We start from the raw sequence: 26,383 nt of genomic DNA on the forward strand, positions 1-26,383 counted from the left end.
TCTTTGTGCCCTTGTTAGGTGAGTGGGGTTGATACTATGGACTTTAAAAAAGAAGTGGTAACAGACTAAAAGAGATTAAGAAAATTAGCTCAAGCAGTGCAGCTAGTAGCAAACCAACCTCACCATTCAGCTCTCTAGAATTCTCCCAATTTCATAGACCCAAGAGTTGGGTGGGCCTCACAAGTCACATGGCTGAGCTTCCTCATGGTGCATATGAAGAATGTGAGGATCAGAGAGGTGAAAGGGGTTTACTAAGATTACACAGAAGTGGAGTTTAGGAGACTGGCTTGCAGCAGCTGTAACCAGTCTTGTTGCTGACTGAAGGAGCTCTGCCTTCATATTAGCTGGACAGGAAACCCTTAGGGAAAAAATTCTCATATTACAGAGAAAGAACTGTTACTTTGACAAAACATTTTTCTAATTTTATGACTGTTGGGATAACAGTCTGTTATTTTACTGCATTCTTTTAAAAAAGGTAATTTTTATCAACCAAAAATTAAAAGTTTAAGTGAAAAAATTCTGAAAAGAAATAGAACTGCTTGAGGAGAAGGACCTGAGGAGGGTGGTCTCCACAACCTTAGAGGAGCTCTTCAGAACTTTTTTCTGCCAGTGATGAATTTTCAGATCTTTATCAGAGAAAAAACATTTTAAATTAAAAAAAAAAAAAAAAGAAACTACACACTGCTCCCAAGCTGACAGACTACTATCACCTCAGAATCTGTTCACAAAGGACAACTAATATTTCCAGATGAGTACATCATCCACAGGACACATTATTACATTTTTTTTTTTTTTTTTACCCCAGAAATGACATGGCTTGAGAAATGACTTGCTAAGAAATCTGTGTTTACATTAGGGAGAGTGGGGAGGAAAAATCCCTTGCAGAAGTTGAAAAGATGTTAAGTGGTAAATACCAAAATGCCCAGCAAGCATGTAAGCAGGCTCTCATACCAGCATGAATATGTGCAGCTCAGCGTTTTAAAATTTACTTTTAGCTTTTCCAGCAATTTGAATTAACCCCTTCTCTACTTCTGCTCCCTGCCTGAGAGTGCAGCCCTTAACCTAGAGACTAGTGGGGATGGCAGGGCCTCTGTGATTCGCCAGCAGATAATCCCCTCATGCTAACTGCTCCCCGAAAGTGGGCTGCCTCTCCAGGTGCCTCCTAGACTCCTTGCTAGCCAGTCTCTTGGGTGAGACCTGGACAATGTTAGGAAGTAAGTCTAGCTTGAAGTCCAGTTATGTGCACAGAACTGGAAAAGGCCTATTGGGAGACCAAAACAATACAAATAAATGCAGCTCAAAAGTTACATCCAGAGCAGAACTTCTTCAGGAGCAGGTACCTCAGAATCACCTGGAGGGGCAGTTCCAGCAGGTGGCAGTGCCTGTAGTTGAGAAAGATCCTCAAATGACTCTAAAGTGTGTCCCTCACTGACAGGCACTAATCTAGTTGCTCTAAAGAGGTGATTATGTTTTTCTCTTAGTTTAAGACCTAGCAAGTTAAAAGGAAAAACGAAACAGCAACCCCAAACCAAACTTTACAGGGTTCATCTTCATACCTTACTGACTATTAAACTTATTGACAGATTAGTGAATGACAATCAATTATAAGAAAGGTGACCATTTAATGAATAGTTGCTTAATACTTTCCCATACTTTCTCACACACTAAGGCTCTCATGTGTTTCTCACAACGACCTTATGAGGTATCTTGTTATTCTCAAATCAAAGATGAAGAGAATGAGCCTCAGAGACATCAGAGAAGAACCTGGAAGTGCCCTGATGATGTCATTGTTTCTATTACTGAGCTAGAGCCCTTTTTGGCTATTTTTAGTAATTTGTGTCTTTGCAGTGTTTCTTCTAAAACATAGAGCATATCAGTTGCTGCAGACATTTACTTCCAAGGGGAAAAAAATCCACGTCAGAGTCTCGGTGAGCTGAAATCTCACACCATATTGGCCCCATTAAAACCAGGGCCAGCCGCATAAACTCTCAGTGTTCTTCTAAGCTTTTTCGCTCAATAGAAGAATCTGAAGAACAAGAACAAAAGCCAAGAAAATGAAAGAAGGTTAACTGAGCAGTAAAGACTTGTTTCAAGAATATAAATTCTAAAATAAAACCACTCAGCTCTGTGGTTGGGTGAGTGTTACTATAGGAAAGTCAAGAGCTTCCTAAATGAGTGGACGCTGGTTGGTTGGAAAACTAGACAAACAAGTCAGCGTCCAGTCTGTCGGAGATGAAAGCCGACTTAATAAATGCTGGGGCCAGCAGGGGCGACATAGCCAAATGCAAAAGAGGCTCCAGGATCTTTGCAACAGGAAACGTGGAGCGCAGGCTTCTCTTTTTACCTTGTCCATCGACGTTGCCTTCATCCTGAGAGGCTGCTGTGGCGTAACTCAGAGGAAGATTCAGCCCAACAGCTGGCCCTACCATGCTCAGCCACGACGTGATGTAGTTGACATTCCTGGGAAGTAAGTGAAACACAGAAAACTCTGTTTCCATTGTGCTTGTTTGAGTGGTAGAAAATCATTTACTAACAATCAGAGAAATGAGGCTTTCTTCAAAGAAGTGTGCTGGTCACTTGGAATCTCAGCATTTCCCAATGCCAATCTGTTGCTTGACAGGGACTTGGGGGCCAAAGAGGCTGAGGAGCCCCCACTAAAGCAGCTTAAGGGAGGGGGGGTCAAGGCACTGATGCTCTTGACTTTCCTCAATGATTCCAGTTTGACCCAGCTGACAGCATTAGCTAAGGTAGCAGAGTACAGTGGTGAAGAGTATGGCTCGGAGGCAAGAGTGCCTGGGTTCCCACCCCAGGTTCCACCACTCAACAAGATATGTGACCTTGGTTATTTAGGCCCTCTGTACGTTAGCCTCCTCCTCTGTAAACCAGGTAAAATAATAGTACTTAGCTCACAGGGGTGTTATAGAAATCCAGTGTGTTAATATATCTGAAATACTTAGAACAATGCCTAGAACACAGTAAAAAAATTCAATAAATGTTAGCCATTATTATTATGACAAAGAATATTTCTTTTTTAGTTTAGCTTTTAGAATCACATAAAAAGATTTACACTTTTAAAATAAGACTGAAGCCAATGTATCTTGATGATATTTCTTACCTATTGATTTTTTGAGAATTCTTTAACACAGGAGTCATGAATTCACTCGTCTTGCAGGGATGAAGTACAAAAAAGGGTTGTCCAAGTATTGGATGCTCCTGGAAGAATCAGAGTTGGCCCAGGATTGCTGGCGTGAATTACTTTGAAAAAGTTAAAACCCACACTCAGGTCTACTCCTTTAAGATAAAAGTTTATTTTAAATTTCAAATTATTAAAATATAAATTTTAAATTATTAAATTAAGATATAGACTGATTCCTATTTTAAAATATAATTCATAACGCAAACATGAGAAAAAGGTTGGTGAGAAGAAATCATTTACTGATAGAGGACGGCACTCAATACAAACTGCAGATACATTTTATCTTGTTCTTTAGCTGGTGTTTCCTTTGGCCTATAATTATTCTTCAGCCTTAACTCAAGGATGTCCATGAAGTTCAGGAGTCTGACCATTTGAACAATGCATTTCATTCACCTGTTTGTCAATGGTTCAGTTCAGTTCAGTCGCTCAGTCATGTTTGACTCTTTGTGACCCCATGGACTGTAGCATGCCAGGCCTCCCTGTCCATCACCAACTCACAGAGTTTACTCAAACTCATGTCCATTGAGTCAGTGATGCCATCCAACCATCTCATCCTCTGTCGTCCCCTTCTCCTCCCACCTTCAATCTTTCCCAGCATCAGGGTCTTTTCAAATGAGTCAGTTCTTCGCATCAGATGGCCAAAGTATTGGAGTTTCAGCTTCAGCAACAGTCAGTGGTAAGGGAACCAAAATCATTCGCATATTTTCTTTCTTTTTCTAAATGAGTATTTTGATTGCACCGAGTCTTCATTGCTGCATGCAGGCTTTCTCTAGCTGCGGCAAGTGGGGGCTACTCTTCATCTCAGTGTACAGGCTTGTCACTGCAGGCTTCTCTTGTGGAACGCAGTCTTGAGAGCTTGCAGGCTTCAGTAGCTGTGGCACACAGGCTTAGTTGCCCCACAACATGTAGAACCTTCCTGTACTAGAGATCAAACCCATGTCCCCTGAATTGGCAGGCATATTCTTAACCACGGGGCCACTAGGGAAGTCCTCACATATTTTCTTACATACATTTTGTCAACATGTTAATTCTTTCAGGCCTAACTGCATCCAGGCACATGACTAGTGAGTAGACAGAGTAGAGGAGAGGGTGGAAGAGGGGAATGACTGGCACTATTTAAATTGTAGGCTTCCCTGGTGGCTCAGATGGTAAAGAATCTGCCTGCAATGCAGGAGACCCAAGTTCGATCTCCAGGTTGGGAAGATCCTCTGGAGAAGGGAATGGCAACCCACTCCAGTATTCTTGCCTAGGAAACCCCATGGACAAAGGAGCCTAATGGGCTACGATCCACGGGGTCGCAAAGAGTCGGACACAACTGAGCAACTAACACCTTCATTTAAATTGTACTGCTCTTGTCTGTCTCTCTCTTTCCCTTAGTCTCTCTGCTTATCTATGTCTCTCCTTTTGTCTCTCCCAAGCTTATGGAGCTGTTTCTATGAGTTCCAAGTCCATAAGACAGAACTCCACTGCCTTTATAAGAGAATGATTGGATATAAGATACAGGTCAGACTGCGAGCAGACTAGGGATGTAGACATCATTTGGTAAGCAATGGGGATCCCGAGATGGTTGCTATGTGGTGAGTGATCTATGCATAAATTCAACCAACTTGAAAACAGTTTTTGTTGATAAATTTATCAGTTGTTTACATTGTGCATTAGCCATTATGCCAGAGACCACAAACTCCAATACTGTTATGATCTGAATGTTTGGTTCCCACAAATTCATATGTTGAAACCCTAATGTGCAATGGTAGGAGGAGGTAGGGTCTTTGGGAAGTGCTTAGGTCATGAAAGTGAGGGTCAAGAGCCCTCAAGATGAGATGAATGCCCTTATAAAAGAGGCTTCAGAGGGCTGGCCTGTCCTCTTCTGCCATGTGAGCACACAGTGAGCAATCTGCAAGCTGGAAAAGGGCCTGATGATGGAGGGCTGGAGATCTCAACCTGGTCTCAGACTTCCAGCCTCGAGAACTGTTGTATATCAACTACCCGAGATGTGATATTTTGCTATAGCAGCCCAAACAGACTAAGACAACCACCCATGAAGACCAGGAAGGTGACCCGAAGGGGAAAGGCAGTTAAATGCACCAGCAGGTGACAAGGGCCACGTGGACCTGGAGAGCGTGCCCCGCCAAGCTTGAGCTTGCTGCTCTGCTCCGGCCAGTTGTGCCAGGTGGAACGCGCGCTTGGTCTTCCCAGGTCTTCCCACTTGTCAAAATAACCTAGACACCAGATTTTTATGTAAAACCTCCTAAATTTAAATACTGGCACCATTTGTTAAAAATATGGTGCAGGCCAAATAAAACAAGCCCGTAGGCTGGATTTGGACTGAGGGCTGCCTGGCTTCTTCCCTTGGCTTCTTCTCTCCTCAGCCAGTCCGAGGAGAAGTTGAACTCAGAGCTGTCGATGGGAAGAATTACATCTTACATCCTCCACTATGTCTGTGCACAAGTGAACACCCTATCCACAATAAATAGGAGGTACAGCTCCACGTGTATGGGTGACCTTGGGTGTGAAGAGATGAGTGTAAGTGTGTGTGGGGGGGAGGACAGGGCTGAGTTATTCATTGCGAGTAGGCTGGAGTATGAGTATGTCTCCCTAAAGGGGCCACTTCCAGATATCTCTGCCCAGGGTCCTGATTTATATACAGAGCTCGAGCCTCCACTCTCTTGCTCTCTCCTACCTCTCATTCCTGTTTCTAACCTGACACTGTGACCACAGCCCAGATATGTTATGCTTAGAACCAAGTCCTCATGTCCAATTTGATTCTGGCTCCCCTTACTAGCCTTAAACTAATATTTATTAATTCATCACATATCTAGTGATCGTCACTTACATACCTGCCAGGAATAGTTCTGGATCTATCAATAGTTACAGAGATCACTCTAAGATAAACCAAGTCCCTGACCCCATGGAACTTACGTTCCAGTGCAGGAGATAGCCAGTAAACACATAGAACAAATAAGTAAATAGGATAATCTAGATAATAATACGGAGAAGGCAATGGCACCCCACTCCAGTACTCTTGCCTGGAAAATCCCATGGACGGAGGAGCCTGGAAGGCTGCAGTCCATGGGGTCGCTGAAGGTCGCACACGACTAAGGGACTTCATTTTCATTTTCACGCATTGGAGAAGGAAATGGCAACCCACTCCAGTGTTCTTGCCTGGAGAATCCCAGGGACAGCGGAGCCTGATGGGCTGCCGTCTATGGGGTCGCACAGAGTTGGACACGACTGAAGTGACTTAGCAGCAGCAGATAATAATAAATGCTATGAATAAAACAAAGCAAGGTAATACAACTTTGGTGGTAATAATTCAGATTTGGTGAAAGGGAAGGCCTTACTGAAGAGGTGATCTTTAAACAGAAATCAGGAAGAAATCAGCAAGAAAAATCCAACTGTGCAGAGAAACTGGACAAATGCAGAGACCATAAAGGGAAATGAGCACAGGAAATGTGCCGAGGAAATGTGAAAGAATTTTAGAATTATTCTGAATTAAAAATAATTGCTGTTTATAGAGCTGGGATTTAAAAGGCTAAATTTAGTCTAAATCCTTCTTGGATTACTTGTATAGTAACCAATGGAAGAAATGAAAACCTGTAACCAAATCTGTGAAGACATGTTCACCTTCCTTAATAAAATGAAACCAAGACCTCTAAGGATAGCGCTGCATGGAACACTCATAAAGCAGAGAATCAGCTTGATCATGCAGTCTCCACTCCTCCAGGATGCATTCCCCACTTGGCAGCTCTTGATTATCATGGCCACTCCATGGGGAAACTCTCCAACTTAAACACTTGAGCCCAAGCTTCATGTAGGTGAGGTAGAATGGACTAGTCAAACAAGACTCTACTGAAAGCCTGGGAATACTGAAAGGGTAACAAACACACAGAACAACAGGGCTCTAAAAGATCCAGAGTGTTATAATATCAGGGCTTCCCTGATAGCTCAGTTGGTAAAGAATCCGCCTGCAATGCAGGAGACCCCAGTTAGATTCCTGGGTCAGGAAGATCCGCTGGAGAAGGAATAGGCTACCCACTCCAGTATTCTTGGGCTTCCCTTGTGGTTCAGCTGGTAAAGAATCTGCCCGCAATGTGGGAGACCTGGGTTTGATCCCTGGGTTGGGAAGATCCCCTGGAGAAGGGAAAGGTACCCACTCCAGTAATCTGGCCTGGAGAATTCCATGGACTATATAGTCCACGGGGTCACAAAGAGTCAGACACGACTGAGCGACTTTCACTTTCACAGGCCCATTTGAAGCATGGGGGACACTAGGAAGAGATCTTGGCTGGGCTCTCCCTTTCTGGCCTGCATGGTGGATGGAAGCACTCACAATCACTATGCAAGAGTGTCCTCCAAAAATCTTAACCATCCATGGTTCAGTCCCCTTGAGGAGCTGGAAACTCTCATGAATCATGGCTTCATCACATACACAAGACCTTGCCTCTTCCTTATAATAGGTCTGTGGCATAACCTTTATAAAATCTCCAAAGAATAACCATATCAGTATATAAGACATCTCTAAGAGATACAGAAACAATTAAAGTTCAGAGGGTCATTTTCTAAGCAGATGTTGGCCTGTGTCACCTTGCAGCTCTGCTCATTAGATGGTGCTTACTAAAGACCTGCACTTGAATCACATCTATTGCTCATTCCATATAGCAAGTAGATAAGAGCAGGCTTTGGATCTGTAGTTAAAAATTGAGCTAAGGCAAACCATTTAATCATTTCATATCTCTGTTTCCTTATCTGATAACTGGGACTAATGACAGCATGTACCTCATAGATTGACTGTGATCCTTCAATGAAAAAAATGCCAGAAAACCATTCAAAATAATGCCTAACATAAAATAAGCACTTAGTTGGCTATTACTACTCAATTTGTTGATATTTAAATAGATAAGAATGACACCTAGACATCCATAATATGACTCAAGTATGTTTTTATAATGCCCTACAACAAATATCCAAAAATAAAAAGCTCCTATGTAGTTACACAGCATAGTTAAAACATCACTGACTAGTGTCTAAATGTTTAGAAACACATGATAACTAATTATAACCAAGGATAGGAAAAGTCTGAATTAGTAAAAAGTCTATGTACATATAGCAGTTAGAATTATCAATATATTGATGTGTTAGTTGCTCAGTTGTGTCCAACTCTTTGCGACCTCATGGACTGCAGCCTGCCAGTCTCCTCTATCCATGGAATTCTCCAGGCAAGAATACTGCAGTGGGTTGCCATTCCCTTCTCCAGGGGATCTTCCTGACCCAGGAATCGAACCCAGGTCTCCTGAATCGCAGGCCGATTCTTTACAATCTGAGCCACAAGGGAAGCCCAACGGTATATATAGTCACTAGAATTATCAATACATTGATAGGACAAATTAATGGAAAATAATTTAAATGAATTTAAATTAAAATAATAGCTCAGGCACTTCAAAAACACTTCAGTAATATACAACATTTTAATATTCATTTTTCCTCACATAAAAACAGTTACATTAGTATTTAAGGTTATATGCTGATAAAATCCATGGTAATGCTTGTGCAAAACACCTTTTTAAATAATAGGGACTTTCATGCTTTGCTGAATGGCACAGATGGCAAAGAATCTGGCTGCAATGTAGGAGACCTGGGTTTGATCCCTGGGTGGAGAAGATCCCCCAGAGAAGAGAATGGTTACCCACCCCAGTATTATTGCCTGGAGAATTCCATGGACAGAGGAGCCTGGTGGGCTACAGTCTCTGGGGTAGCAAAGAGCTGGACATGACTAAGTGACTAACACTTTCACTTCATGCCTTAGAAGAGTTTTTAGAACAGCCTAGACAGTTTGTTAACGCAGGTTTAACCACCTAAGAAATTCTTTGTCTTTTACTATAATTAATAATTTGTATAATTAGACAAAATATATTTAAATGAATGTTTTTAAAAATCAAATATTTAAATAGTATTTTAAAAATAAAAATTATATTGTTTTGGTAAGATGCTTTGGCTTGAAAAAGCCAAACAAGGAGATGTTGATCTTGTCAGGAACTATAAAAAGGGATATTTTGTAATCTTTTGAGAAAAGTTTTATTAATAAATAACAGTAGTAGTGGACTTCTAACTACAGCAGGATGACATGCTGCCAAGTTGCTGCCAAGTCGCTTCAGTCGTGTCCAACTCTGTGCAACCCCATGGACTGCAGCCCACCAGGCTTCTCCATCCATGGGATTCTCCAGGCAAGAACACTGGAGTGGGCTGCCATTTCCTTCTCCAAGCAGGATGACATAGAGGTCAACAAATCTCCTTGAAAAACAGGTATGAAACAGAACAAAATTGTCAAAAAACAATCATTTCTGGGATGTGAAAATTAACCAAAGGCAAATAAAAATTTTGATAGCTTTTTAAATTCATGAAAAGCAGCTAGAACGTCAAGTTAGACACAGAGACAGTCTGCAATCTTCTTGCCTAGAAATACTCCCATACCAACTCCACCCCCCACCCGGCTCCATCAACAGGGAGGTTTTGTGGGAGTGGAGCCAGCGACTAGAGAACCAATAGCAGAGCTGCCAGCAGGGCTGACATGCACATGTGCAAGGGAGATACAAGAAGGCCTGATGAAAAGTAAAAGCTGATGATGACTTGAACATTAACGAAATTTGGATGGGCTCCCAGCCCACATACATGGCCATAAATAAATGAGGGAAACCTTGTAGGCTTGAGGTATATAAGCACAACCTCTGTCTGATCGCTGGCTAACCAAGGTAAGCAGACGAAGCTGGAGACTTCATGGAAACCAGGCAAGAGCATGAACATTAAGAATGAAAGACAAAATAGAGACATCAATGGCCACATTTACAGAGTAGGCAAATTCAGAAGATAAAATCTATGAAAGTGACTAAAATAAACAGACAAAAATAATAGCAACAACAACAAAAAGGCAACCCTCAGAGAAAAATATTGGAATCCAGAATTGCTATTCTGTATTATCTAAAATGTCCTGCTGAGCTATCAGGGAAGCCCTCAAAGAAATTTATGAGACATCAAAGAATCAAAACAGATGCACACTAAGGGGGAAAAGTCCTTTAATAAAAACTGACTCTGAGTGGGCCTGATTATTGGATTAAAAAAAATTCAAAGCAGCTATTAAAACACGTTTGAAGAACTAAAGAAAACCATGATCAGAGTTAAAAGGAAAAAATTATGATAATGACTGCACATAATTAATCTCAATCAAGGAACACAAACTATAAAAATAACCAAATAAAATTTTGGAGTTGTAAAGTATAATACAGAAGTAAAAAACTCACTAGATGGCTCAACAGTAGATATGAGATGGCAATAAAAAGAATTAATGAATTGGAAGATATATTAATAGAGATTCTACAATTTGAACAAAAAATGAAGACGAAAGAACAAATCTTCAGAGATCCATGAGGCAATACCAAGCATATCAACAAACCTGAAGTAGGAGTCTGAAAAGGAAAGGAGAAAGAGGCAAGGAAGACATTTGAAGAAACACTAGCTGAAAAGTTCTTAACGTTGATGAAAAACATTTAATCTACAGATACAAGCCTACCAACAAACCCTAAGTAGAAACACAGAAATCCACACCTAGACATATTACAGTTAAATGCCTGAAAGCCAAAGATAAGAGGAAATCTTAAAAGTAGCAAGAAAGTAATAATTCATCATATAAAGAGATATAAAAATACAATAATGGCTGGTGTCTCATCAGTCCAGATAGCAGCAGAAAGATATATTCAAAGTCTTAGGGGGAAAAACCCTAGACCTGTCAATCAAGATTTCCATATCCAGCAAAACTGTCCTTTAAAAAAATGAAGGTAATATAAATACATTCCAAAGGAACAGGCTGAGAGAATCCCTTGCTAATTCACTTGCCTTATACTAAAGGAAGTTCTGCAGGCAATAATACCAGAGGGTAACTGAAATCCACAGGAAAAAATAAAAAGCATCATAAATGGTAAATATAAAAGGTGAACTAAGTATTTTTTCTTCTCTTAGTTACTTTAATAGACAGGATTATATAAGCAAAAATTATAATACTGTAGTTTCGGAGAAGGCAATGGCACCCCACTCCAGTACTCCTGCCTGGAAAATCCCATGGATGGAGGAGCCTGGTAGGCTCCAGTCCATGGGGTCGCTACGAGTCGGATAAGACTGAGCGACTTTACTTTCACTTTTTACTTTCATGCATGGGAGAAGGAAATGGCAACCCACTCCAGTGTTCTTGCCTGGAGAATCCCAGGGATGGGGAAGCCTGGTGGGCTGCCGTCTATGGGGTCACACAGAGTCGGACATGACTGAAGTGACTTAGCAGCAGTAGCAGCAGCAGTGTTGGGTTTATAACATACATAGATGTAGTATATGTGACAATTATAGCACAAAGGAAGGGAGGGAATAGAACTATATTGAACGAAGTCACTATTATTTTAGCCAAATTAAGTCAGTATTAACTTATATTTCTAGTGTTAGAATGTTAGCAAGGGTATTGTTTTTGAGAGCATTTAGAACCCAAAAGAAGGCTAAGAGCCAGAGAATTGATACTTTCGAACTGTGGTGCAGTCAGAAAGCACCACTCTTGAGAGTCCCTTGGACAGCAAGGAGATCAAACTAGTCAATCATAAAGGAAATCAATTGTGAATATTCATTGGAAGGACTGGTGCTGAAGCTGAAGCTCCAATACTTTGGCCACTGGATTTGAAGAGCCAAGTCACTGGAAAAGACCCTGATGCTAGAAAAGATTGAGAATAAGAGCAGAAGTGGGTGACAGAGGATGAGATAGTTGGATGGCATCACTGACTCAATGGACATGAGTTTGAGCAAACTCAGGGAGACGGTGAAGGACAGGGAAGCCTGGTGTGTTGCACTTCATGGGGTCACAAAAAGTCGGACGTGAGTTAGCGACTGAACAACAGAAGCCAAAAGGTCCTTTTTGTTGATAAATAAATCATTGAAGTATATTATTAATCATGACCACTCTTCTAGCAACATGTTAAATGTACTATATTTAATTATGTGGTTAAATAATTTAGTTAACACCCAAATGCTTTCTCAAATCAGCTTCTCTTCTGGTAAATTAACCAAATCACTAATTACTTTTCAAATGCAGAAGGAAAATAATTTTTAAAATACTCAAAATAAATCCTTGTTTATATACATAATACTACTGAACACTACAAGGCTTTGAGTTATTAAGGATATAATAATAGGTATATAATATAGAAAATAGTTTCCTCAATGTGATTAGAATTTATATATTCCTTCATTCATTCACTTAGCAAACATTAAGTCTTCTTGTCTGATAATTTATATAATGATTTAACCCTAACTAAAAGGCAAAAAATCTATAATTTTTAAATGTAGTTAATCTTCTGGATATCTTACTGTGGCAGAAGTGAAAGAATTTAAAGTTAGCCTTGTGACTTAAGCTAACACTATTTTTCAGTAACAGTCAATGAGCTGATCCTGCTAGCCAAGCAATTTTGAATTCAGACAAAGTAAGGTAGAGAATTTACAAATAATTTGAGGCATTTGATCAGTGCAGACAATCTGGATAATATTCTTCAAAAGCCATTTTTCTGCAATAGTGATTTTTTAAGGCTTATGCTATCAGGAAAGATTATCTGCATTTTCTACTTTCTCCTTCAGACAGCCAGAATCAGAGATGAAAGCATCTTTAGTTGGTTTAGGAATTATGTGTTGGAGTTCAAGAAAATCTAAAATCCTACACCTTATTTGTTTAACATACCATTTTCAGAAATGGAAGAACATCAAAACTGTCAGGATCTTTTTAGTGACATTTCTTAGATCAATTCAGAAGGTAAATTTGTGTGAAAGTGCTACCATCTGCTGTCAGTACTAATGAACTGATGCAAATCTGCACTGAGAAAAATGTCAGTGTGGAAATGCATGCAGCCAATGAACTGTGTTAGGCTTACAACTCAATAAACACTTCTACTGGAACAAAGTTCTGCTAAATGGTTTTCCATGAAAATAGAAATGATGGGTCAGATTTCTATCTCTGAAACTCCAGAGAAGTTATAGTGGCACATTCTCTTAGAAAATTTAATTTAGCAATGGTTAAATGTCTCATAAAATAAGTCTGACATGAATACTGTGAATTGGTTTCAGAACTATTAGATACGACTATCACAAGGAAATGATAATACTGCACCTTCATTCTTACATCTAATAAATATGATGAGTTACTTGGTTCATTTCTTAATTTTCTTGGCTCTCTAGGACATCACAAACATAATTTCACGTGCTAAGCTTTCATCTAGTTTCATATTCCAGACTGATCAAATTTGCCTTCCACTCTGGGTACGTTCCTTAGAAATAAGGGTATCTCCCCATTCCTTCCCCTGGAGGCAAGGAAAATGGCCAATGAACGTCTACATTATCAGGTACTGTGCTAAGAGCTTTGCAGGGTCACCTTTCCCAGTAACTCTTTGAAAGTGAAAGTGAATTCGCTCAGTCGTGTCTGACTCTTTGCGACCCCGTGGACTGTAGCCCACCAGGCTCCTCTGTCCATGGGATTCTCCAGGCAAGAATATTGGAGTGGGTTGCCATTTCTTTCTCCAGGGAATCTTTTTTGAGACAGGCCTTAGTATTGCCACTGTGGAGAACTAGTTCCAAGAGATTATGCCTTACAGTCATCCAAGTGAGCATCCAAAGTGCACGGCCATACCCAGCACCCTCTCATCCCACTGATCAGAGCTAGTGTCAAGGACTGCCCTCTACAGTCCACTTCTTCAAATATCTATTTTTAAAATTTCAAATCAAATCCCTGTCATATGTGTCTTTTGCTGATCTTCTCTAAGTTTCTTTGTCTTCTGTTTTACTACTTTCATCATTTATTTTTATTCAGTTCAGTTCAGTTCAGTTCAGTCACTCAGTCGTGTCCGACTCTTCGTGACCCCATGAACCACAGCACATCATGCCTCCCTGTCCATCACCAACTCCCGGAGTCCACCCAAACCCATGTCCATCGAGTTGGTGATGCCATCCAGCCATCTCATCCTCTGTTGTCCCCTTCTCCTCCTGCCCTCAATCTTTCCCAGCATCAGGGTCTTTTCAAATGAGTCAGCTCTTCGCATCTGGTGGCCAAACTACTGGAGTTTCAGCTTCAACATCAGTCCTTCCAATGAACACCCAGGACTGATCTCCTTTAGGATGGACTGGTTGGATCTCCTTGCAGTCCAAGGGACTCTCAAGAGTCTTCTCCAACACCACAGTTCAAAAGCATCAATTCTTTGGTGCTCAGCTTTCTTTATAGCCCAACTCTCACATCCATACATGACTACTGGAAAAACCGTAGCCTTGACTAGATGGACCTTTGTTGGCAAAATAGTCTCTGCTTTTGAATATGCTATCTAGGTTGGTCGTAACTTTCCTTCCAGGGAGTAAGCGTCTTTTAATTTCATGGCTGCAATCACCATCTGCAGTGATTTTGGAGCATAGAAAAATAAAGTCAGCCACTGTTTCCACTGTTTCCCCATCTATTTGCCATGAAGTAATGGGACTGGATGCCATGATCTTCGTTTTCTGAATGTTGAGCTTTAAGCCAACTTTTTCACTCTCCTCTTTTACTTTGCCCTTCATATAATTTGTTTGGTTTTTCTTATTCATTTATATTACTTCTTTAGTATCTTTTGAGGATATTGATTCTTTCCATTCATTCAACAATCATAGTAAGCCCTGGGTCAAATGTTAATAACACAATGGTACACAAACAGATTACCCCTGATCTTCTAGAAGTTGCTGAAATATTCAAAATATTTTTTATTTCAAGATTGCTATTTGTTGTTAAATTTTGTTCATGATAATTTAGATACGAAATGCAATATTAAATAATTAAATCAATAATTTTTCTCCTGCTTCTTCCTTCATCATTTTTATGCTTAAAAAATCCTTTGTAGAATTAGAAAACCAGACACTTACCTACATCTATGTATAGTTTATCATGAAACGACTTGTCGTTTGCAAAGACAATTCTTTTTCTTACCTCCAGGGCTCTGACCATATACTTGTCTCTGCCTCGAACAGCCCTCCTTCATGTCTTACCTACTAATGTCCTTTGCTTCCCTATAGATCTCAGCTTTCTTTTCCCCAGCCCTGAATCAGGTACCCTCCCTCTGTGTTCCCACTGCACCCACGCCCAAGTCTACTGCTTAATTCTACACTGTCTTATGCAGGAAATAGACTGTTTACAGGAATCTTCCTCTAATTTCTTGAGGGCAGAAGAAATATTCTTATTACTATTTTAACCTCAGCATCCAGTACAGTGCCTTTCGTCTGGTAGTCACTCAACAATTATTTGCAGAATTACTGCATAAACAAAGACATCCTCCTGTGCCCATGTAAACAGATACTGGCATGTGCAGCCTGTCCCATAAAGGAGAATATTTGTGCAGGAACCACCAATGACCTCTATGACTCTGTGGGAACATGAAAGAGACCGAGACATTCTCTCTCCTTGGCACAAAACCAGGGAAATCACCTCTTGTACACTTATAAGAGTCCTCAGATAAGAACTTCAGTATCTGTTTTCTGAAATATTTCCTCCAAAATATATCTAAGAACAAAGGAAAGAGTTTGAGGGCACGGTTAGGAGTAACTCTCTACATAAAAAACTTCTGTCAACTATTCAATATATTCTAAAATCTACCAGTTTCTACATAAAAATAATATCCTTTATTGTCATTTTAAAAAAGCTGATCCAAGATACATATTTCAGTTCTGTGAATTAGCCTACCCTCTGCCATACCATCTTATTCCCCTAAGTTTGTTACTCAGGCTAAGGAGCAGATCAAATACTACTAAAATATATAGTAAGATCATGCCATTCTACTTAACTCACTCCTTCATGCAATTTTGCCCATGCATTCAATAAACATCACTGAATGCCTATTGTGGGTAAGACACCATGCTAAACACTTGTCTATCTATCTATCCATCCAGCCACTCATTTATTCAAAAATATTTACAGAGCTATTCTATGCACCAGGCCCTATTCTAGGCACTGGAAACATAAGCATACTTGAGACAGAAGCAAAATCTGCTCTCACAGAGTTTATATCTAGTTTGAGGTACTAGAAAGATATAAAACAACATTCTATTGTCTCAGTCCTTGAGGTTCTGTTACACACCCAGGACTGAAAGTCCCAGATTTAGGGCAGAGTTCCAAAGATAAAACAAGTTTGTCACTACTCACTTCCCTTCCTTTAGGATTTCTAAAGAGAATGGAAAAGCAGATCCCCAGGGAGAACAGCAATGTCATCTGGTCTGATGGGAGATGGATAACAGGACTTGTGACCCGGAAAAAGAAAAACTGGTAAGAGGGACACCTTTTGTGGAGAGATTTATTTTCCCCCATCATTTTGAAAGGAGGCCTGGGGATGCTTCCTCCTCCACAGAAAACTGTGTAGGCAGTCACAGTGGCACTGGCATAGAATGAAATGCCCCCCATTGTAGAATGGAGGGTGTCCTGAGAAAGGCGGGTAATTGCCTAAGGCCAGAAAGGAGCTTATCAGTAAACTAAAGGAAAACCATTACACAGAGGTGGTCAGGCCTGAGACCCCACACATGGAGTGAAACTCACGGAATCCAGGTATCATGAGATAGTATCACTATTAATACTGTTTCCACCCTCCAGATCTAATGCTTATTGTAGTTGTGCAACATCTATAATGCCGTGTTGAATGCTCTGCAGTGGGAAACACCAAGCTGAATACAAGATGTATACATTTTCGTGACTGAGAGGGACCTTGAGTCAAATGAAACAGGCCATCTCTTCTCCTCATTTCTCTCCATGCTGCGTTAGGACATCTAATTCAAGGATTACAGAAATCACACTATAATACAACATTTAAAAGGCACAAACCCAGGAATATGGGAACTCAGAGAAAGAAAAGCTCACTTCTGATGAAGGAGAAACGAGTGGCAGAGATTTCCTGAAGATGTGGTATTTAACCTGGTACAGACCCTAGAGGATGGGCTTGGAGCATCCAGGAGGACTTGGAGCAGGGGCAGAGTGCAGCCACAGAGCTGGAGACAGAAAGGGGCTACTCTCAGTGTAACGGGAAGGGAACGAAGTGAGGGGCACATAGACTACCTACCATCTTTTGGATAAAACTAACAAGTTTGGTAAGTTGAAGAAAAAAATGCCTATTATTTTTTGTTGTTGTCTGCTTGGGTTTCTCATTTGTTTGTTTTCTTTTGTTTGATGTGTTGTTAAATGACTGAGGCAATCCCTGTAAATTCCGCAGTATTTACTGGAAGTAATCAACACTGGCACAGGACAAAGAAGCAAGGTCTGAAGTTCAATCCTCTCTTATACCTTGAAGAGACAGGGAAAAGGGGGGTAAGAAGATATATCCTAGTATACACTTCTAACCCTATTAAGTGCATGAAGATACAGTTAGAAAGACAGTGAGAAATTTTTTTTTTTTTAAATGTGGAAAGAAATGAAAGTCTTGCCCAAGTACTCAAGAAAGGTCCCCAAGCTATGCTTTGCTCTAGCTGCACCTGCTGATACCTTGTGACCAGTTAGTTGGGAATAAAATTCTAATGGTGTCTGGGAAGGTGGATTAAAAAAAAATAGGACAGTTCATCAAATTCGTATGTTACACAGAAGCCACTAGGCTTCCTAGAATTTTTATTAAAAATTATAGTCATCAGAGCAATAGTCCTCAGACACCATCTCCTCTATTAACAAAAACTTTCCTTTCATGGCTCCAAAGGGAGTCCAGAAACGAATTCTCCTACCCCTGCGTAAATCTACAAAGGGCTCCCTCTTTAGGCTGCTAACAGCCCCAACTGCAACCCCTGGATTACAGAGTAGAGTTTTAATATATTTATAGAGTCTATATGAGTTGTTGCTTTAAGCAACACCATTAATATGCCAGAACTCTGAGTTCTCAGACTTATTCAGTTATCAATTTGTTGTACATAATTTAATCTCTCTGTATTTTGATATGGAAATGGAAATAGCACTGCTGATACTTCACAGAGCGAAAGGAGATAACCAACACGACCATTATAAAGCTTGCTGGGAGAAAAGAGCTTATGTAAATGTCTATTAATTAAACAGGAGCGGCTGCACAACTAGGTCAGGCGTGATGATAAGACTGAACAACCCACCCCAGTCATCAGCATCAAAAGGAAGAAATGAACATTTAACCCTAATAGCACTTGTTGGTTGCATTTTATAAAGAATGTTAAATTGTAATATTCTGTAACATAACACAGTAGCATATTTCAGACCAGCCTCAAAGAAGTCTTTGATAGAACGTAAACTTATTAGAGACAACAGCCAAAAACAAAAACACAAGCCAATTACTAATGAAGAAGTTGTAAAAAAGCTAATCAAAGCTCTCATCCAGAGAAAATGAGAAAATCTGAGCTCAGAATGATGTTGTATATTGATGAGATTTTTATATAGCATCATGGAAAGAAAAATAAAGTAGATTTAAATGAAGACAAAAAGGACGTTGAGTCTCTGTTAAAAACCCTTGTTAAGTTCCATATCAATGTTTTTATTAAAATGTTCTGTTTGGTTAGAAACACCGATTTTTCAAAGATATTCGATGGGCGGTACTGGCAGTACAGGACATACTCACTCTCCTCTCTCTAGTCAAATCCCTGAGTGTTTGGAGGGCCACACAGAACCTTCACTCAGCCTCCTCCCATTTTGTAGAAATTTGCTCATAGAGGTGTCTTATCGACCTCTCAGGCACTCAGAAATTATGGCTCCAAGACTCACGTCCAGACTCAAGAATAGAACTTAGCCTTTCCCTACCAATGCCAAGCCTGCTAAGAGTAAATGCAGCACTTGAACATGAAACAACTTGCAGGCATTACATTTGTTCTGTTTTTGTCTTAAAGGAAAACAATCGGGAGCCTGTGCTTTCCAAGCATTAATTCCCACCCCCCCACCTACATTATATAACAGTGACATTTGGGGCTTACTAAGTTTATTTCTGGGATACTCACTAAAACAGTGACACCACTTTGGATGATGTTGAGGTTATAATAAAGTGGTGAATCAGCAATCAGAAAAGTCAAGGATTTTCAAGAACAAACTCACAAACAGCCTAATTTATTGATAACTAGATATTAATGTCTGGCAAATATCACATAGAAAGATGTTTTTAGAGCAAAAAAAATAGCAATTTATTAGCAGAATTATTTTTTAGGGTGATATCAAAATTTTAAACAACAAAAACATACAGATTTATTTTTAAGATGGATTTCTAAAATTCCACAGTGCTTTTATTTATATAATCAATATAAATTTCTATCAAAAGCACCCCCATTCATAGGTAACAGTTATTTCCTTCATGATTCTTACCCAGTTTTGATAATAAAAATACTCATTTTATTCCCAGAAGCAGACACCTGAAGCAGAGAGTGATTTAAGTTAAAATCAGTTTTTCTCTTTAGAAATGATATATGAAAGAAAATTCCTAAGAGATGTGATAAACTCATTAAAAAACCTGTTACTCATCTAATAATGAAAAATGTTAATTTAGCCACAATGAGATATTTCTCCATTTTAGACTACCGTTTGAAACCAGGTAACAGAAAAATGCTACTAATAGACTACAGTATTACAAATAAACTACAGTATTACAAAATCATACTCTTCAATATAAAAATATAATCATAGATTTTTTTTTCAGGCAATAACTATATCCTGGTATTTTGCAAACATAGGTAAGAAAGAGAAGAAAATGAAACATATGGGCAAGAATGGCAGTTTTTCATAGTAAAGATTAAAGATTTTTTATATTAAAAATATAAGCAACTTAATAATGTTAAGAGAAAAAAAAATTACACTCTAGTCCGATTTCTTGACCAAACATTTCTCCATAGTAACTTGTCAGAATCTTAAAAACTAATTTTTATAGTTTGGATCTAGCTCTGTATTTTTTTGACAATAAAGTCTAGGACTCCAAAAAAGAGTCTAAAATTGAAAAAGAAAATTGGTACCAGGAAATACACACACTTTCCACATGAACTCAAGAGTGAATCTGGATTTAAAGACTGAGCACTGAGCTCACCATTATTTCCTCCCCATGGTCTTTCAGACCAGCAAAGTCAATAAATCTCATGACCACCTCAGACTAGGTCATCTTCGACTCCTTCTTTTCCTTCCTCTTAAAGGTTGATTTCTTCTCAATTTCATTGATATCTACCTACCCACCATTCTATCATTCAAAGTTATGTATACAGTGAATATATAATTTTATGATTCAATTTTCCCTTTATCTCTTAACATTATTTCATATAATGAAATATATTCCTATATTTTGCATAATCCTCATAACTTCACTTTTAGCTATAAAACATTCCATCTGACTAATATATCATTATAGATATTCCACTGTGAGACATTTAGATTATTTTCCAGGTTTATATTGTTACAAACTGTGTGCATGTATGTGCATAAAATAAAATTTCAGGAAGGAGTAAAAACAGTGAGGATATTTACTGTATTATCACATTTCCCTCCAAAATGATTAAACTAATATTTCCACCAATACACACTGCTCCACTACTCCCTCACTGTTTCAAGTAGCACTGTCCTAATGTTACAAATTAAACCATCCGTTGAAATATTTCACAAAAACATCACAGATGCTACAAAGACTTGAAGCAATCAGCTTAGGCTTTATGCCACTTCTGACTTGGCCATAGGATGCAGCCTTTGGGAATTACTGACTTGATTCAGGAGAGCATATGGAAGAAGACTTAGGGCTCAGAATGGGGTTGGGTAACTCTCTTGAAGGTTTGTAAACACATCATGTCCCTGGATGATGCTTTTCCAAATTGGCTGAGGGAGGGTCAGCAGCTTTTGAGGAGTGGTGTGCCAACGCCTGAGCTCTCAGAGCGGGCTTGCATTTTCCGAACTGAGTCTCCAGCAAGTTGGTACTTGGGTCTCAGAGGGTCATGAAAATAGGCCAGCAGAAATCACATTAACTAAACCTTATGCTCTCCTCAGATTCTGTGCCAATTGGTATAAATATGGCTACAGTATTATCATATCACTCTTCTAAGAGCTCTACTTTCCTTGGCAAGGGTCTGGAAGATAATGTTAAGTGAGAAAACCAGCACGCAAAATTGTACATTCATTATGGTTACAACTATGAATATGATGACATGAAACTTACCCAGGAAGAAAATGGCATCTAAAACTTTCATTTTGAGGCATGGCATGAAATAAGAATGAAAACTAAAACTGTGCACATCAAATTGATACAAATATAATTGAAAGTACGCACACCTGAGGGCATACACCATTTCTTCAATACTTAACTATTTTTACATAGGAAACAGCCCATGTGTACCAAGTTCCTCATGAGGGGGCCATTCATTCTTTCCTGTCCTAGCTGGTACTCCTCCAGAAGCAGTAACAGTTGCCTTTTCCAGCATGAAGTAAAATTCACAGAGCCTCGATCCAACAGTACAGCCTCCCCATTTCTGCCTCAACAGGATCCAGTCTGACAGGGGACCTTCCATAAGTAGATCAAATGACAAACCCAGCTCCCCTTTCAAGGCAGGGGCTCTCTCCCAGGCATTACTAATCAACCTGGGAGCACAAATGTGCAACCTCCACACTGACCTACTGTGAAGCACCAGAGATACTCAGCCAAACCGGTCTACACAGAAACTGAATTTCTACCAGAAGAATATCAAAATTCTAGAATTTTACTTTCCATACTTGATTAGGATGATATTGTAATATTTTAAAATCTATATTCTTAATATCTAGTATTCAGAAAACATAAATTATAAAGGTAATTTTATACCTCTACTTTCACTTACACCATTACTCTGATTTATAGTGTTTTATTCCAGTGACTGATGTTTTTGCTTGCACACACCAACATTTTAAAAATATGTATCTACAAACCCCAAGGCACAAAGTTGTTCTCTAAAATTTTTCATTAAATAGTTGCAAAGGATATAATTTCCAGTATATTTTAAATATGAACAATTTTAAAAGCATACTATTTTACTTAAGCATTCAGTGTTAAATAATACAATTGTCACTCTCCTAAAAGCATTCAATCAAAAATAAATGCCCCAGTGTTATTGACGATTCCTATCATCATTCATTTTAAAAATATATGAACAAATGGATATTTTATATTTTTCTCCTTGAATTCATCTCCATTCTGCTTCACTCAAAGAACTTTATCCTAATGTATATTTTATGGTTAAAAGCTTTTTATTGATCACATTCTTGTAAACAAAAAATAGAAAGATAAAAAATAGAGAGAAAGGAGTTTATTTTCCAAGATTTCCTGTGACCATTTTGCTCTAGGTATCAACTAAAATGTATGATTGAGTTGTCATTATAATTATTAGTAGCACTCAGTTGAGCAAAGCAAAATATTATAAAATTTGATAAATAAACATATAAAGTGAAATATTTTTTGAAATCATAGGTCAACAGCATCAGTTTGTACTATAGGTCATACTTTTTTTTTATATATGTGTTTGAATTTACTTAATTCTCACAATACCCTTATTATTATTATCCCCATTTTATAGACGTAGAAGCTGAGGTTGAAAAAGCTTAGACTCCTCAAGGTCTCAGAGCCTGTATCCACAATGCTCCCTGGTTCTACAGTCCAGGCACTTGACCACAGTTCAGTGTTCCTGACTCCTAAAAATATGGGTTGGGTCCTGGAGAGTGAAGCAACACGCTCGTGGTAAAGGATGGGGTGTGCTGTATGCCTCTCATTCACAGTGGGAGAAAGGCAAAAGGTGGAGGTGGGGGAGGAAAATCTCCATAAGGATCTTTCAGGCAGATGAATTTTATGAGAGCGTACATATGGAAGTAGAAGATCTGGAAATTAATTCCTGTATACCCACATATACTTTGGGATGACTTCACATCCACTCAGGGGTACATATACTCCAGTTTGAATGCCATTGGTCCACTCAATCTCTGACACAATAAAAATTAGAGAAGGTTTTGTGAAACATTTGGAATGCCTTTGAAACAAAATTTAATTAAAATTTAAATTATTTTAACCCTTGAATTTTATTTTAAAATGGCAGTTAATTTTCATAATTTGGAAGGACACAAATGCTAAAATGTTATAGGAGAGTAATAAGCATAACTATAATCCACATGATAGGTTTATAATGATTAGATGTAATGCATGAAAAGATAGCAGGTCAGTAATAGAGCCATGCATCAAATGCTCCTCTCAAAATCTTTATTTGCATTTCTATTACTGAAATCATTTCCTAATAATGAAGTTGCCATGAGAGAAGCTCCATTACTAAGGAATCACTGTTACAGAAACAACATTATTAAAGCATTGCTATGTACAGGAACTTTTATTAGGATGATACAAGTTATATATCATTGTAATAAAGCTTCCATTATAATCCTAATTGCATAAAGCTGTGTTTGAGTATAGCAATGCTAGAGCTGTAGGACTTTTAATAAAGTATCAAAATAATGCTTTGGTAATAGGATTGTTTAGAATACTAATACTTCAGGGAAGGCTCAACTGACTAATGGATGATGTTTATGTCGCTGATTATACGTGCTCTACCAAGAATTAAAAAGAAAAAAAGTGAAAAGAACTTTCATGTACCTAGTAGCATGCAGTGTGGAAATGTATGTTTTGAGGCATACATACTAGCTCTCTTTGCTATAACAGCTCAGCATATCCAATTCATTTACTGATACAAGGCAGCAAGTCACCAAATAGATACTTGTAATTGTGATAATTAAGAACTTTAATGCTCATATCTATGAAGATCTGGTAATCAAAAAAAAAATTAGCAGCACAACTACATATACCCACAGACATGTACACAGGCACATCTTAGGATCTGCCTGTTAAAAGAACCCCTGGAGAAATGTGAGGTTTTGGTGGAGACAGAAAGAGAAGGACAGAGACAGAGTTAAATACCAATTAGATAATGCGACAGAGACAGAGTTAAATACCAGTTAGATAATGTGAAGAACTGACTCATTGGAAAAGACCCTGATGCTGGGAAAGATTGAAGGCAGGAGGAGAAGGGGATGACAGAGGATGAGATGGTTGGATGGCATCACTGACTCGATGGACATGAGTTTGAGCAAGCTCTGGGAGTTGGTGATAGACAGGGAAGCCTGGCATGCTGCAGTTCATGGGGTAGCAAAGAGTGGGATGTGACTGAGTGACTGAACTGACTGAATTAGATAACTCTGAATGCTCAAACTACCACACAATTGCACTCATCTCACACGCTAGTAAAGTAATGCTCAAAATTCTCCAAGTCAGGCTTCAGCAATATGTGAACTGTGAACTTCCTGATGTTCAAGCTGGTTTTAGAAAAGGCAGAGGAACCAGAGATCAAATTGCCAACATCCGCTGGATCATGGAGAAAGCAAGAGAGTTCCAGAAAAATATCTATTTATGCTTTATTGACTATGCCAAAGCCTTTGACTGTGTGCATCACAATAAACTGTGGAAAATTCTGAAAGAGATGGGAATACCAGACCACCTGACCTGCCTCTTGAGAAATTTGTATGCAGGTCAGGAAGCAACAGTTAGAACTGGACAGGGAACAACAGACTGGTTCCAAATAGGAAAAGGAGTCCATCAAGGCTGTATATTGTCACCCTGTTTATTTAACTTATATGCAGAGTACATCATGAGAAACGCTGGACTGGAAGAAACACAAGCTGGAATCAAGATTGCTGGGAGAAATATCAATAACCTCAGATATGCAGATGACACCACCCTTATGGCAGAAAGTGAAGAGGAACTCAAAAGCCTCTTGGTGAAAGTGAAAGTGGAGAGTGAAAAAGTTGGCTTAAAGCTCAACATTCAGAAAACAAAGATCATGCCATCTGGTCCCACCACTTCATGGAAAATAGATGCGGAAACAGTGGAAACAGTGTCAGACTTTATTGTTCTGGGCTCCAAAATCACTACAGATGGTGACTGCAGCCATGAAATTAAAAGACGCTTACTCCTTGGAAGGAAAGTTATGACCAACCTAGATAGCATATTCAAAAACAGAGACATTACTTTGCCAACAAAGGTTCGTCTAGTCAAGGCTATGGTTTTTCCTGTGGTCATGTATGGATGTGAGAGTTGGACTGTGAAGAAGGCTGAGGGCCGAAGAATTGATGCTTTTGAACTGTGGTGTTGGAGAAGACTCTTGAGAGTCCCTTGGACTGCAAGGAGATCCAACCAGTCCATTCTGACGGAGATCGGCCCTGGGATTTCTTTGGAAGGAATGATGCTAAAGCTGAAACTCCAGTACTTTGGCCACCTCATGCGAAGAGTTGACTCAATGGAAAAGACTCTGATGCTGGAAGGGATTGGGGGCAGGAGGAGGAGGGGACGACAGACGATGAGATGGCTGGATGGCATCGCTGACTCGATGGACATGAGTCTGAGTGAACTCCAGGAGTTGGTGATGGACAGGGAGGCCTGGCGTGCTGCGATTCATGGGGTCGCAAAGAGTCAGATATGACTGAGTGACTGATCTGATCTGATCCGATCTATCAATAATTTCAACAATATAGTGATCCTTCTGAGTTATATGTAGAAGTTAGAGTTCAGACTTAAGTTCACACCAGAAAATTTTAGCTGCTGCTGCTGCTGCTGCTGCTAAGTCGCTTCCTTCGTGTCCGACTCTGTGCGACCCCATAGGCGGCCGCCCACCAGGCTCTGCCATCCCTGGGATTCTCCAGGCAAGAACACTGGAGTGGGTTGCCATTTCCTTCTCCAATGCATGAAAGTGAAAAGTGAAAATGAAGTCACTCAGTCGTGTCCGACTCTCAGTGATCCCATGGATCCTTTCAAATGTTTGGTTTGCATTTGCTCAAATGAAGCCAAATAGTGTGCTGTTCCCTCTAGAAGCATATCTAATATCTACCACCAGAGACCGCCAAAGAGCCATCCAATCACCCGTAGGCTTGGAGATGCTCCTTAACATACTTGCTGTGTGAAAATCAGCATGGAAGGCACCCAACTGAGACTGGCTTCAGCATAGGAGAAGGCAGCAGAGACCCTGAAGAGTGGCTCTGCCACAGCCATATCAGATAATGGGACCAAGGTATTTTGGTTTTGAGACCACTTATGGCAGCTGAATTGACTTGAAATCTGCATGGAAAGCAAAAGTGCTTTCATCTTTGAAGACAGTGTCTCC

The 26,383-nt window shown here is 39.5% G+C and overlaps 1 protein-coding gene across 3 annotated transcripts in view; it reads right to left on the reverse strand.

The window, feature by feature from the left end:
* Positions 1 to 960: 960 nt before the first annotated feature.
* Positions 961 to 26,383, reverse strand: part of ATG10 (autophagy related 10) — a 262,614-nt gene continuing 237,191 nt past the window's right edge. For all 3 annotated transcript variants that reach the window (XM_027545687.1, XM_027545688.1, XM_027545686.1), the window contains 3 exons: positions 3,116 to 3,213; positions 2,345 to 2,460; positions 961 to 2,026 (listed from right to left, as the gene is read on the reverse strand). In XM_027545687.1, the coding sequence (XP_027401488.1) occupies positions 1,989 to 2,026; positions 2,345 to 2,460; positions 3,116 to 3,213 (252 nt within the window). In that variant the 3' untranslated portion in view covers positions 961 to 1,988. The remainder of the gene's footprint in view (positions 2,027 to 2,344; positions 2,461 to 3,115; positions 3,214 to 26,383) is intronic.

The sequence above is a fragment of the Bos indicus x Bos taurus genome, chromosome 7 (genome assembly GCF_003369695.1).
Source record: "Bos indicus x Bos taurus breed Angus x Brahman F1 hybrid chromosome 7, Bos_hybrid_MaternalHap_v2.0, whole genome shotgun sequence".
Taxonomy (NCBI): Eukaryota; Metazoa; Chordata; class Mammalia; order Artiodactyla; family Bovidae; genus Bos; species Bos indicus x Bos taurus.